The following is a 15346-nucleotide window of genomic DNA, read 5'->3' on the forward strand; positions in this document are numbered from 1 at the left end:
ATATATATATATATTTCTGCGACAGATATAATCAAAGGGTAAAAGGAGTACACCCACTGAGAGACAACAGCACCCCTGCTGTGTAACATTTAGCACTGATACTCGGTGACAACCTGACAGATTGCTTCTGTGCAGGACTTGCTGTGCAAAGGAAAGCAGCAATCTCAGCCAAACCAAACAGAACAATGGTGGGATTTGTCAGAGCAGCCAGAGCTTGGCTATTGTCTATATACAATGAGCAGCCTTTCCCCCCCAAAAAAACAGAAAATGTATTGTTCCTTGATGATTGGATTGATAGCTGCTCCTTTATTCTCTCCCTACCCCCATTTTTAAAAACAAAAGGTGGCGTGCACAAGATGGATAACAAAATTAAAATTGCACAAAGCAACTGCGACAAACTGATGCAAAAATATAACAAAGCCTAGGAATCGTACTAATCCAACAAGGTTAAAAATGATTGCTGATCTTAGCTTCTCACTCTGCTGCTGTTAATTAGTAGGGCCGTTGGAAGGGACACCCAGCTAGAGTAGCAGTCTTGATTTAAACCATGCCTTTATGGTGTTGTGTTACTGTAAGCTGCATGAGTGATGACTGTGTGCAATTGTTTTTGGTACTTCCCTTAGGAGTCCTACAGTCCTAAAGAGAGTTACACTCATCTAAACCCACTAACTTTACAGGATTTAGAAGACTGTAACTCTGCTTCACATTGCACTGTAAAACTGTGTGTGTTGGGTCTTTTGTTTGTTCAGAACTAAAATCAGTTACATCGAATGCTTCCAGGCATGAGCTTGGCCAAACTACATTTCATAAAGACACTTGCGTTTAGGGATTCCTGGACCTGGAGATTCCCAGGAACTACAGTTCCCCTGGAGAAAATGGAAGCTTTGGAGGATGGACTCTGTGGCATCGTACCCCCACTCAGGTCCCTGTCCTCTCCAGGCTCCATCCCCAAATCTGCAGGGGTTTCTCAACCTGGATCTGGCAACCCTACTGCCCCCCCATCCCCACCGGTGGCCGGGGGAGACCTGGAAACCCCAGTTTTCCTTCATCTCCTACACAATGAATAATAATATGGTCAGAAATATTGATCAGAAATCAGAATTGGTCTTTTAACAAGAAGCGAAAGGGTTAATATTTTTACTAGAGTGCTTCTGTAACTATTGGATGTATGGTATATTGATGGATCTTAGTTTCTGTCTTTACTAGCATTCCAGGTTTATTTTTGTCCACTGAGGTGCACGTTAGCATCCCAAGGGGGGGAAAAGTGCTCCAGTGGTTTTTACTTGAATCATGATTGTTTGCCTAACGGGTATCAGAGAGACTGGGGGGGGGGGGGGTTAATAGCATCCAAGAGCTTTCTGTTGCAGGTGTCATATTATCTGTTGTGTGGTGTATTCAATCTGACCAAAGTATGTATGTGAACTCTGTCATTGAAACACCATGTGAAGCTTTCATCCTGGGCTAGGATCCTAATCCCTCACTTGTAATTGGTAGCCCAGGAAGAACTGACCAATCACCAACAGCCAGTTCCAAGAGCGGGAACTAATGTGATTGGACCTTATCCCTGCAACCTCATAGGTTGATATTGTATAATAGGGCGTGGCTACATTAGCCGGGAGAGTTTAAAAGTAGAACAGCTTCAATGTAAAAGCTGTTCTGGCTATTCATGTTGATCTGTTTGGAGTTGAGTTACGAGTTGCTGAATAAAGCTGATCTTTTGCTGAAATCACTCTCTGACTCTTTGTTAAGTAACCGACTTAGCATGTTGCACCCTAAACTTCCCACACAAGTGTTTTGAAAAGCAAAGTTAACAAGAAAGGGACTGGTAAGAAGCAATACAGAATTCATTTAATTAACATAATGGCAGTACTTACTGGGAAGTACAATAAAGATATGAATTCATTACCAATCCCTTTAAATAAATGTGGACACTGTTTTATCTTCCATGTTCATTGTTCTGGAGTTTTATCATTGTATAGGTTCTCGGCTATGGGTAATTCAGTGTAGCCTAGTTATATACAGTGTACCTTTGCTAATTTAAACAAGCTGACCTTTGGATGGTGGTACATTTGCACTTTTGAGGCCTACAATCACTGGTCCTCCACCCCTCCCCTCTGCAGTGGGGACACCCTACAGATCTGCACAGAAGCTAAGACTAGTTTAGATTCTAGCTGTTCCAGCAGCCAAGTAAATTCTTTGTTCGCTAAAGCTGGCATCATCATGTCATCAGAGAACAGACTAAGATATGTGTAGCCACACACAATGCAGTAAACAGGTTGGGTCTATGTTCCCAACACAATCACAAATGACTTGTGGGTTCTCTTCAATTCCTACATGTGCAACGCTTGTTAAAGATCAAAACCATAGTGCACATGGAGAAAGGGCTTCAACCTTCTCTCTTGCCCTATTTTTTTCCAGTCTGAGACAGTCTCAGGGGAGGACAATTTGGGGAAACTCACATCTTCCCTGAAATACATGTACATTTCCTCAACTTAGCCAATGGCACCCCGGGACGTCTTCCTAGCTTAGCTCCATCTGTGGTATCAGAGTAAAAAGAGAATGCCAGGGCATTGGCACAGCAAAAGATAAGAGGCTGATCACTTTGGAGGATGTTTGGCCTCCCATTTATTTCATATATCCCTATTCCAAAGTAAACAGCTTGTATCTGAAGGGTTGGGGACATGATTTGTTGGCAGACCGTCTGCTTTGACTGTAGAATGTTCCAGGGTCCATCTCCAATGAAAAGATGTGATGTGAAGGACCCTCGCCTGAGACCCTGGAAAGCCCCTGCCAGTTAGAATAAACAGTACTGACTTCGATAGATCACTGGTCTAACTCAGTATGATGCAGCTTTACATGCTCCTCAAGAGTCAAAGCCTTCACATCCATTCAAGGCATCAGCAAGGAGAATTTCCCTGTCCCACCTCTGATTTAGCTCTGTAATACCCCCTAAGCTTGAACACTTGTACAACTAGGTTAGGAATACATTAATCAAACTTAGATTTGATGGTGGGATCCTGTACCACCATGAGATGGATCATATTCGTGACCTAATTCCACTAGACAGGTCTTCAAAACCTCACCAAAGGCTAGTGGGGAGAAACCCAGACACTGAAACTATTGCTTGATGAACTCATTTCCATGACTATGCATTTTTGACCAACAATATACAAGAGTAAGAGAGGGGGACAAAGCATTACAAATTCCATACATCTCAGCAATTTATTTATTCCCACGCTCTCAGTCCATGATATCCTCAGCCAGTTGTTCATTCAGTCCAAGCATGCACTGCATCTTTATTCTGCTTTCACAAATTATAATGTAAACAAGAGAACTGAGTGTAATTTTTAATTAGATTTCTAAGCTGAGTAATAGTACAGTGGAAAGCCATCACTTCATTAGAAGAAAGGGGGGGAAACCCTCACAAATGTTAAAACACCACTTCTGTATTTCCCTATTCCTGACCAGCCAAAATAAAGTCTTGTATTGTTTTGGGGGAAAAGGTCAGGCATGGATGGAAGTCCCCATGGAGAGAGTAAGCAAGTCTATAAGAGAGGGGAACCCACTAATAACGTCTTTCTTTATGTCTTTGCAGTCTTAACTTGGTATATCTATACATGTTTATGAACATTGCCTTTGAGTTTGGGGAGACAGTGTATTCACAGCACAGCCCCTTACATGAAGACATTTCTAATTGCTGAATAGCTTTGCAAATGAACCCAGTTATTGGAATACAAAACTCCCATTGTTTTTCTCCCTTGGGCAACAGGAAAAGTAAATGTTACATTACAGAAGGCTTTCTTTTTAACCTAAAAAGCTCATGCTGCCAGTGAAATTCCTTAATCAAATTCACTAAAACATAAAGACCTCTCTGCATGTATCTGTGGTAACTGGTTTTATGACATGCACAATCACAAAGGCAATATCAGGAGGACAACATTACATTACCCTCAAGACCCTTGGCTGGCCTCATCAGTTTTCTACTAGCTTTGTGTGCTGCTGAAATGTTGACAGTACCTAATGTTGATAGAAGGATATGATTCCCCAACATTAGCTGTGGTCAGAAGAGCTGTTTGATCCGATGTCGTTGCTTCTCCCCTCCGGATTTAAAATGCCGGTTCAGACAGTGACATCTGTATCCCATTCAGCACCCCATTCTCACCCATGACTTTCCCAACACTGGAGAAAGTCCAATCTTTAAGGACTGAACTGGTCTCCCCACACATTTCTTGATGTCTGAACTCTTGTGAACTCAAGCCATTTGGGAAGTCAGATCGCACACTTCCATTTTTGTGCCATTTAAAAAATTCAGTTAGCGATATGCACATAAGCGGATCTTTCCCCCAGGATTGTGAATCACCGCTTGTGCACCCAAACATTCTGTCACAATTGGGAGCCCCTGGGGGAGTTGTTTTTGAGCAACAAATCCCCACCACCAAACCCTCTCTTCAGTTTCTTGGGGTTGGAAAGCCATGAGTTTTCTGCTTTGGAGTTGCTGTTTCAGAGCATTCCATGATTGACGCAAGAGTAAATGTACTGAAGTCAGTGAGGCTACTATCATGTAAATCACACTTTCCCCATGCATTCCAGGAAAGAGAGACAAAGCGGAGGAGGCTGAGAGGGGCTGCAGTACTTGGCAGAGGGATTGTGGAGTTGTCAAAATGGAGTGGTGCTTCGAATAATCACTTCTGTGCATGCATGAAAGACAATTTTTTTTAAAAAAGAATGTTGCCTGACCGCCTGCTCCGTGGTTACTGCACATCTGAAATCTGAATGGTCACCTACAGAGTCAGCGTGCAGTGAGTCAAGTTGAATTCTGCACCATTTGAAAAGTCTGGACTTGGTTTTGAGCATGGGAAACAGCCTGAACACTAGCAAGGAAGGAATAGGGCCAGGTTAGCCTGCTTGTGAAACAATTGCTTTGGACAGGAGATTCCAGGTGGGGTGACATTTTCTGACCTCCAAGTTCCATCTCTGTATGCCAAGAGTGCAGGGATTTGGTGGGGAGACATTTCCCCCCCTAAATACGTAAGGTCAGTCCAGCATGGCATAAACAAAAGGTAAATGTTCCTTTAGACTAGTAAAAGTTGTCTGCTTAAACATAAGGGAAATAAAGTCTCAAGCATAAACTTAGTTGGGTGATATGATAAAGCATAAGGGGTTGGATCTAGCCAGCTCTAACACTAGTAAAAGAAGGAGGAGAAGCTATTTTGACCCTCCCTAAAAGCTATGGAGGGCACTGTGGAACTCTCACGGGGAAAAAACACACACAAGATAAAGATTGCAGTGAGGAGGTGAATCTAGCGAGATTAAGCATAAAAACTGGCAGGATTTAGCCCATGTATACCAAAACTGAGGTTGCTTTCCATTTTCACACTGATGGATAATCTACAATGCCACATCTACAAACAAAGAAGAAGAAGAAGAGATTGGATTTATACCCCGCCCTTCACTTGGAGTCTCAGAGCGGCTTACAAACTCCTTTCCCTTCCCCTCCCCACAACAGACACACTGTAAGGTGGGTGGGGCTGAGAGAACTCTGTCATAAACTGCTCTTTTTCAAGGACAGTTGTGCCAGGGCTTGTGACTCACCCAAGGTCACATCAGCAGGTGCAAGTGGAGGAGTGGGGAATCAAACCCGGTTCTCCCAGATTAGAGTCCGCGCACTTAACCACTACACCACTGTTTTGCCCTACACCCGTTAGCTCCAAACTTCTCCTTTTCCCTCAAACTGTCCTCCACCCCTCAAAAAAGTTAACAAAGAACACCTTCTGTTTAGAAGTGGCACAGAAGTAATCTGCTCCAAATCCTTTCTTTCATTATCTTTGAACAAGATGGGATTGCTAGGCTTAACAAGGAAAATCTTCAGCATGGGGGAGAACAGAACAGACCCAATGACCTTTAATTACAGACGGAGAACCACTCTTCCAGTGCAGTTCAAATGCTGACTGTTTAATACATTAAGGATCTTGCCAGAGACTTCTGTATGACTACATTGGGCAGGCATAACATTCTGCAGGAACAACACTAGGCACAGCCATAATTGCAACATCATGGATGCCATGACTGTAATAAGAGTTCAGTATAATCATTTGCATTTGCAATGTAATCAGACTTTCCAACAGTAGCTTTCTTGCCCACAGGTAAAGCTGTCAGGTTTGCAATCTTTCCCTTGGTATTTACCCACTCAATGTTGGGGAGAATCGTATTTAAACACATTTAATTCTGCATGCCCATCACTTTACAATCCAAGAGCTATTCTTGGTTTTTTGCCTGTTGTCATCTGTGAGTCCTAGCAGACTGTAGAGAGGAAATTACAAGCTGGGTACAAGCTAGTTTCTTGCAGATAATTGCTTTCAAAATGGAAATGGAATTTGCAGAAAAACTGGCCCTAGTTGTAAGACCTCCCTCCCTGCTAATGCCAGACTATTGGATTAAAAAGCCATCTAATAAGAGGCATCTTAGAGTGCCAGCATGGCCCACTAGATAGTTTTGGTTCTAAATCCTGGTTTAGCCAGGGACTCACTAGATTACTTTTGGCAATTCACTGTTTCTCAGCCTAAGTCAATGAAGAGACTGGGTGATATTAGCAGACTGGCCTCTTGGGTGGTCCATAACTTCTAGGAGGACATCCAGAATACAGTCCCATATAGAATTCAGTCTTACAATCTTCTCTCGTTAAAATGAGATCTGTACAGCCCCATTCTCAGTAGCTAAAATGAGATTTAACAATGTTAATGTACTGACCATAAATTGCAAAACATACAGTTTATGCACCAGTACAGCTCTGCTTCTCATTTGCCTTGAAAGCCCCTTGCTGGGGTTGCCATAAGTCAGCTGTGACTTGAGGGCACTCTACACACACACACACACACACACAAATGCACACTGGTACAGTACAAGTAAGAACTGAGCCGAATCAATACTTCAATTGCAGCAACAGTACCAAACCTTCAGTGAAGTTCAAATGTTGACTATTTATTCTGATATGATCACAAGACGTTAGCTTTGAGTATATATCTCAAGCACCATAATATATGTATGAATCAGAGCTCTCCCATGGGATTACATAGTCCTTCATCAGATGGTCTTTCCATTAACAGCACTATGGCCTGAGGAAATTCCTGCCATTCAAAGTCCCTACATGACTGATTGCTGGTCAACCCATAGATATGGGAAGCAAAAACTGCAATATAATAAACTGCTATGGAATTAATCAAATATCACATGCAAATCTCTGTTCAGGAACTTGTGAATGCCAGCTTGACTGTGCATGAGATCTGTTTTTGTAAACTGGAAGGCCATTTAAGAAGATCATTTATTTGTTATTTAGATATTTATTATTTTCTCCCCAATGGGACCAAAAGCAGTATGCAATATTGTTCTCCTTCCCTCAGTTTTATCCTCACAACAAGCCTGTAATATAGATTGGGCTGAGAGAGAGGGACTGCCCCACAGTCACCAATGAGCTTCCCTGTCAGAGTAAGAATTTGAACCCAGTTCACCCACATCCTACTCCAATACACTAACCACTATACCCTTGCTGGTTTTCATTAGATCCTCAAAAGCTTTAGGACCCTTCTCTTGAAGGTACACAGACTATTTTCAGCTAATACAATACTCTCAAATGAAATCTCTGCACAGATACTTAGAACAGAAGGATCAAGGTATAATTACACCTGTCACTTCAAATACTGGGGAAGTATTCTGGCACACACCTCCACTATCATGTTCCTTTTCTTGCATTTTTAACTTTGCACAATCTGGATCCATGGGTCATTCATAGAGCTTTTAGAACTACAGTCTTCGGTTGTAATGTTTCAACATGTTCCAGCACCTCCTTGTGAATTGCTCCAAAATACGGAAGAATCTCAGGCTTTGACACAGGTAACTTTTGACTCACAGATAAAATACACGGTTAGATGCCTAATTTTCCATGTAGATAACTTCTTTAATGTTGGGAAGCACTGTAACTTGCATTGTTCCACCAGTAGTTTGAAGTGGTACAGTCCATCAGTACATACATCATGAAGGGCCCCTGATAAAGCAATGCGGCACTGAATCTAAATCCAGGCCAAATATGTACTACATGCCAATATGCTCTTAGGTTAGCACATGTGTGAATCATCCTTACCCCTGGCACAGTAATGTTCCACTGCAAAACTAATCTGTCTGAATGGTTATCAGCCATAACTGGAAACCTGCCAGGAGAATTTGGGGGTGGGGGCAATCACATTGGCATTGCACTGATGTATAACATCACTTCCAGTGGAAAACTAGAAGTGATGCTTTTGTATTAGGATGCAGCATTAGGATTCACCAAAACTCTATGGTTAACTATAGAGTTTTTGATTAATCCTAGAGCGTTGCCCTGGAGCAACAATGTCATTTCCAGGTGTGGGGTTTTTTTTGCTGGAAACGATGTTGTGTGTCAGCACAACACCAAGGAGCCCTCACCATTTCCCCCCTGTCAGCCTCTAAGAACACAGCAAAAAATGGGGGACCTGGCTGGGAGGTCTCCTGCTGTATTAGTAGACCTTGGCCCCTGTCTGCACCAGAATTCTGGTTAATGACAGTGTGTTAAAAAATAACTGTGTGCTATGGATGGACACCAGATTCTCTAGCCATTTACAAAACTGTACTCAGCCATGAAACATAGCACTCTGTTACACCTGTGGTATGTAGACCACTGGTATGTAGACCACTGGTGTAACAGAGTGCTATGTTTCATGGCTGAGTACAGTTTTGTAAATGGCTAGAGAATCTGGTGTCCATCCATACCACAGATCTGCATTTTCAGGTGGACCATGCTGGGTCATCAGCCTGAAGAGAGCTACCATCTTTGTTGGATTTTTTTAGAAAGCCCTGCTGCCAAGATGTATGTGCAGAGAACAAGCGCACCATGTCCTGCCTCTTTTTGCACACATGCTTAGAGGACAGCAGAGCAGTAAGGCAATGTCACCCAATGGTGGAAACAATTCTTTTTTTAGCACAAGAAGGTTTAGAGACCCTGGGGCTTCTCCTCTTCCTATCAGGTGACATTGACATAATCTGTGATGTTATGTGCTAGTAACTCGATAGTTCCTTGCTGCTACCTGGGAGTTAAAGTAGATTCCAGTTCTGGAAAGGACCACTATGTTATACCAAGATGCTTCTTTAAAAATCCTTCAAGTTGTGATTCCTATCAAATAAAAGTAGGTGGTTGTTCTTCACAGACAACAACAGCAAAAGTCACTTTTAGAACTCCATTTCTCCCCAACGAGGACCTAAAGCTGCTTACATCATTCTGCTCTCCTCAATTTTATCCTCACAACAACCCTGTGAGGTACATTAAGCTGAGAGTGTGTGCCTCCTGGCCCAAGGTCATGTGGAGAGCTTCCGTGGCAAGAGGATTCGAACCTGGGTTTCCCAGATCCTAGTCCAACACTCTGAGTACCATACCGCCGTAGATCTCTTTTGTAATTGTTTCTCTATTTCATATTTTACATATTTCATACCTATTAGAATTTGTATTGCTCAAATGTTCAGTGTCAGAAGGGCACTTGTGAAAGAAGACGTGTCCGGTGCTTTTCCCCCCAGTGTGTCTTCAGAGGCTATTATTTTCTGTGCTGAAAGGAGAGTTCGCACACACCCCACCCTTTTTTAACACAGTTCTATTACTGCAACATAGCCCGGTCGTTTGAGATTTACACCAAGTTTTCACTCTGTGTCAGTTCTTTGTTAATACTTGGAAAGAATCACTGTCAACAGCGAAGAGATTCTCTCTGCCTCTGCTTGTGTAGGGAAGACAAGAAAACACATAAAAGGCCAGATTTCCGCAGCAAATCTGACCAATGCAGACACTTGCGTTAGAAGTGTGTGCAAATAATCCCCCTTGCAGTGAAATCTGGAAAGTCAAGCTCACCTTGAAACAGCTTCTATTACCTTGTGGGGTTTATTTCCCCCCCAAGTTTTACTTTAAGCCTTTTGGTTTTCAAATAGCACATTCACTGCATCTGGGTACGTGCATACATTTTTATGACTTATGAATTGTGACATTTAATTTTCTTCATCAACATTAGCAGGTATTTATTTACAATAATGGTTTACAGCTTATCTAGCACTAGACAAATTTCATATTACAAAATGATTGCTGAGCAGAGGAAGAACGTTCATTTGCATTTAGATTCACTTTTAGAGCAGTGAAATTCTGCCACCCTCTGGACAGCCACAAAACCAAGGCACATCTCCTGCAGCTAGCCCCAAATTGCAGTGGAAAAGAAGACTCTCCTGATGAATATAAAGTACCAAGCTTTATATAAACAATGGTTGGTATTAAACAATATACAAAGCAGTCCAAGTCTCCATTGCAAGCAGTGGCTAAGCAAATACAATAACAGAAGCTTTTTTGCACTCTTTCTCTTTTCCCTCAATCACTGTATGATTAATGTTTAGATTTTCCTACAAAAACCATCACGAAACATGAGTGTGTTCCCTGTTTAAACTCTGTGGTATGATTAATGAACACGTGGTTGGTGTTAGCAGTAAATGCTAACAATTGTCCCCTGAAGAGCCTTGCACTCACAAGATCAGAATCTACTGGTGATCTCGAGCCCAAAAGATGTCCAGATTTCCTCAACCAGAGCCAGGGCCTTTTCAGCCTTGGCTCCTGCCTGGTGGAACTCTCTGCCTGGAGACATCTGTGCCTAGCTCAGTTCCACAGGGCGTGCAAGTTGGAGATGTTTCACTGGGCCTATGGTTGAGGACAGCAACGGGTTTTCATTGTATCCATCCCATGATCCACCCCCATGGAGGGAGATAACTATATACTGAATGCCATCACAAGTGGTGCTTTTAATGTTTTTATTTAGTTAATTGTTGATTGCTGATGTTTTAACTAATTTATTGTATGCTCTAAATATGATGTACACTGCCCTGAGCCCTTCGGGAGGAGGGTGATTTAGAAATCAAACTAATAAATAAACATAAATAATATATAAATAAATTTTGGAAACAAAAGCTACAGGAGCTGGATGTGAGAAAATGAAATGTATATGGCAGAATACATTACAAGACATAAATGGGAAAGTCCCCCTCTTGAAATTTTCTATCTGTATGGAATGTAGTCAGGGCTCTAGTCGGGGGGGAGCTCTCAGGTACGGAGCTCCGGAAGAGAACCTCTAGGGGGCGGGGCGGTCATGTGGTGAAGCCCCGCCCCCTTCTTTACCCCGCCCTCTGCTTCGATCCTCATTCCGTTTGGGAATGAGGATGAAGCAGGAGGGTAAGTAGCCGGGCCTTCTGACACACTTCCGGTGATGTCAGGGGGTGTGGCCTTCTGTCACTTCCGGTGATGTCAGGGGGCGTGGCATATGCAAATAAGTTATGCTAATGAGTTATGCTAATGAGCTCCGGCAGCTCTTTTTCTACAACAAGACCCCTGAATGTAGTAATTACACGAGGGCTCTGATCCAGTTTTAGTTATGTGTAACATCTGACGGCTGTGAGCAAGGATACACACTGCCATGTGCATCAAGATGCATCCAGCAAATGAAACATGCAATCCTAAGCAAAGTTAATATACTTCTAGGCCCATACACATCAATGGATTTTGAAGGGCATGGCTCTACTTAGAACCACACTGTCAGTGCGTTTGGGGTGAACATGATTATGAGAATGGGGATACCACTTTGCAGCTCTGCATAAGCATTCTCATATATAGTTCCAGGTAGTCAGCCGTGTTGTTCTGAAGCAGTAGAACAAATTTAGAGTCCAGTGACACCTTTAAGACCTTTGCTGCTCTTAAAGGTGCCACTGGAGTCTAAATTTGTTCATTCTCATATATGTCAGTTCCACTTGTGGCTCTCTTTTGCTGGACTGGAACAAAAAAACAACAACGATGCATAATGTAATACTTGTCAGTGTTAAATGTCTTTAACCACTAAGTTCTTTATTTCTGAGGCTGTCTAGGCTGGGAAACATGGTAAGAAACTGTACCTCGTCTTGGCAACAGCACCCAGTTGTTGTTGTTGTACTTGGAGGAGATCAGCCAGCTGTTTCTGGAGTGCCATGTCCTTACCGTGGGCTTGTCTGATGAAGGGATGCTCTAAAAGATGGGTGACGGATGGACGCTTTTCAAAGTCCTTAATAAGACACCTGCAAAATACAGCATGATCTCATTGGTTTCAAAATTTTGTTTTCTTCTATGGCCTGCGCAAAGATCCCACTATTTGGCTCTCATATACCATATTACATTGTATGTAGCATTTTTTACTCTTTACGAAATCACCCTCCCACTCCTTAGCTAGGGTGGGGCTTTGTCTCAGCTTCTGGGAAGGAACATGTGACCACAGACCATGCCCAGCAGAGAATTCAGGGCAGGGGGTTGTTTCTGAGGGCATTTAACCCCTGGGAGCATTCCAAGTGACCCACTTTACCTCAAATCCCAGATGGATTACAAATTAGTGAACCATTACTTATAAAAGTAAGCAATCTAAATGACAAAGTACATAGCTTAAAAGTGTAGAAAGTTAGGTTATAACACATTTTCTTCCTTTGCGGTATCTGAGGAGGCCAAAATTCTCAGGTTCTCCACACGTGTTCTTAAATAGGAGTCTTGGGTGAGTCATGATTACTGTCAATGCAGGTTAAATATCACAAGCCAAAAGTAACCAGAATGAGAAAATAGCTCAGGAGGAGTTAGGTCCTCTCTGTGCCACAACTCCAATCTGAATTGGGGCCTTCCATGCTTGCTGTTTCCATCTTGTCTATTTGGACCCTTATGGTGCAATCCTAATCAGAGTTACAGCCTTCTAAACCCATTGACGTCTATGGATTTAGAAGGGTAAAACTCTGCTTAGGGTTGTATTGATGGCTTTTCAGTGGGACTCCCATCTGAATCCTATACGTTATTCAATCCCATTGAGTTCAATATGTTTTTTTGCTAAGGAAGTATGAATAAAATTGTAGCTTTTTAGTTACAACTAACATTAGCCCATTTGAAGCAATGAAGCATTGGCTGAATTTACCAACATCATAACAGTTAGAAACTTAAAGCAAAACCAAGAAAAACATTCTATCAGTACAAGAGAAGACATGGTGTTAGGAACTAACAGAATCTGGATTACAGTATAACTATACAATCTGATATTGTGCAATTACAAAAACCTACCATCTAAAAAAGAATGTAAAATAATGTGACTTCAAAAAAGTAAAAGAATATCTTCCAAGTATCAAAATTACTGAAAAGCCAGGTAAATTCTTTTTGAAACATCCCCCCCCCCCGGTTATATCTATTTGTACTAGTTTTTCCAAGTTGGCTTGGGTTATCAAAATTGTATGATCCATCATTTGAGGATCAGTAGTACAGAAGCTCTAATGCACCAGGGTAATTATTATAAAATATATGATTTGATAATTTCCAAGAGTTTCACACTGGTTCAAGGAAGAGGAGAAGGAAGAGGAAAAAGAAGTATCCTGTAAATCAATAATTTCATATAAACAAATTTTAAAAACTATTTCAAGACATGATGGGGCACACTGTATGCAACCAAGCAATAAAACCAACAGTTAGTATCAATGGTAACACACTACCTCCTATATTTACAACTTTACATCCATCAATATTGCATAGTTCAAGAATAATGAAAGGACAAAATGTACTCACTGATCACAAAGGTCAGTCTCACACTGAGAGCATTTTTAAAAGAACATTAATATATGCGTCCTGGAATAATAATCCAGCAAAATCTGCCTGTCAGAGTAACTTTCATGTATTTGGTCCCCCAGAGCTCTTCTGACTGTTCCAAGGAAACACAGCTTGGGAAATGTGATATTTTGCAAAGGATCAAGAGACTCTTGGTGTCTGTTCAAACTGGCACCTCTTGACACAAAAACTAAAGCAGTAAAAACCTACTTTATACCCGTCCTCTGACTGCAGAGGTTATAAATATGCCTCCTGCTTTCCCATGAAAAGAAATCAATCACTGGGCTTTTATATGTTTGGTTTTCTTTTGTTTTTTCTTTACCCATCATTTTTTTTAAAAAAAGGGAATGTGAAATACTGTACTTGTTAATCACAAATGTATATCTTTTCTTTTAGGGGGAACGGTTTATTGGAATAGGAGAAAACTGTTATAAAATTTTTAAATAGCATAATTGGAGATCGACAGGGAAAATAGTGAGCTCATTTTTAAAACGTGTTTCCATATGTATTTCAACTAGGTCTTCCCTTTGTAACCTGTTTTTTTTTTAATATCAAAGCTCACTGAGCCTAAATTAGGGATGCCAGCCTCCAGGTGGGGCCTGCAGATCCCCTGGAATTACACCTTATCTCCAGACTGCAGATCAATTCACCCAGAGAAAACGGATGCTTTGGAGGGTGGACTTCTTGGCATTGTACCCCACTGAGCTCCCTGTCTTCCCCAAGTTCCATCCCCGAATCTCCAAGAGTTTCCCAGTCTGGATCTGGCAACCCTACCCCCCCCATCCCCTGCCAGTGACCAGGGGGAAACTGGCCACTCTAGCCCTTGGAAATGATGAAGGAGAAAGTGTATCCCTGAACACATACAGATTTTCACTGGCCGCCAAGGCTGATTGGGCAAAATGTGGGATATAAATATTATGTGTGAGAGATTCCCTCACATAGAATGTTCCCATGGCCACATTCACACAGAGGAAGAAAATGTGACTATACAACTTCCAGGCACATGACAAAAAAACAAATGCACCTCTGACTTGTCTTGCTGACAACCTCATTTTCCAGAAGGTGGAGAAGGAAACAAGGGGGTTGTCAATCCCTTTCTCCAGTTTATATACTGATTCCGTAACAGCAACAGTCAGATTTTAAGGTGATATAATACTTAACACGAACATTGATCAAGAAGTTTCGTCTCAGCCTGCCAGAACCATTTTACATCGCCCCAAAATCTCCATGATGTCACCCCATAGCTCCATTTCCCAAATGCTAAAATTGGCTGCTTCTACATGGGAAGCACAAAAATGTGCCTCCCACCATGGCAACAGACACATGAAGCTGCCTTATACTGAATCAGATTCATCAAGGTCAGCTCTCCAGGGTCCTAGGCAGAGGTCTTTCATATCACCTACTGCCTAGTCCTTTTAACTGGAGATGCTGGGGATTAAGCCTGGGACCTTTGGCATGCCAAGCAGATGCTCTACCACTGAGCCACAGCCACTTCCCCTGTGGAATGTGAAATGGTTGGGAATGGCATCCACACATAAACCAATCCTGCTCTGCTCCTCCTCTCCCCCAACAAGAAAGCGCAAGCATGGTGGTGGTCATGCCAGGACCCCATCCCCATTTCCTTGTGCTTTCCTTCTCTATACCAAGCAGAACAGTAATGCTATA

General features: G+C 42.1%; 1 protein-coding gene across 1 annotated transcript in view; it reads right to left on the reverse strand.

The window, feature by feature from the left end:
- Nucleotides 1-15346, reverse strand: part of MYO3B (myosin IIIB) — a 426227-nt gene that overhangs the window by 265425 nt on the left and 145456 nt on the right. Inside the window, 1 exon segment of the mRNA XM_015407261.1 lies at nucleotides 11974-12132. Coding sequence (XP_015262747.1) covers nucleotides 11974-12132 — 159 coding nt within the window.

This window comes from Gekko japonicus, unplaced genomic scaffold, assembly GCF_001447785.1.
Source record: "Gekko japonicus isolate JY-2015 unplaced genomic scaffold, Gekko_japonicus_V1.1 scaffold66, whole genome shotgun sequence".
NCBI classification, from domain to species: domain Eukaryota; kingdom Metazoa; phylum Chordata; class Lepidosauria; order Squamata; family Gekkonidae; genus Gekko; species Gekko japonicus.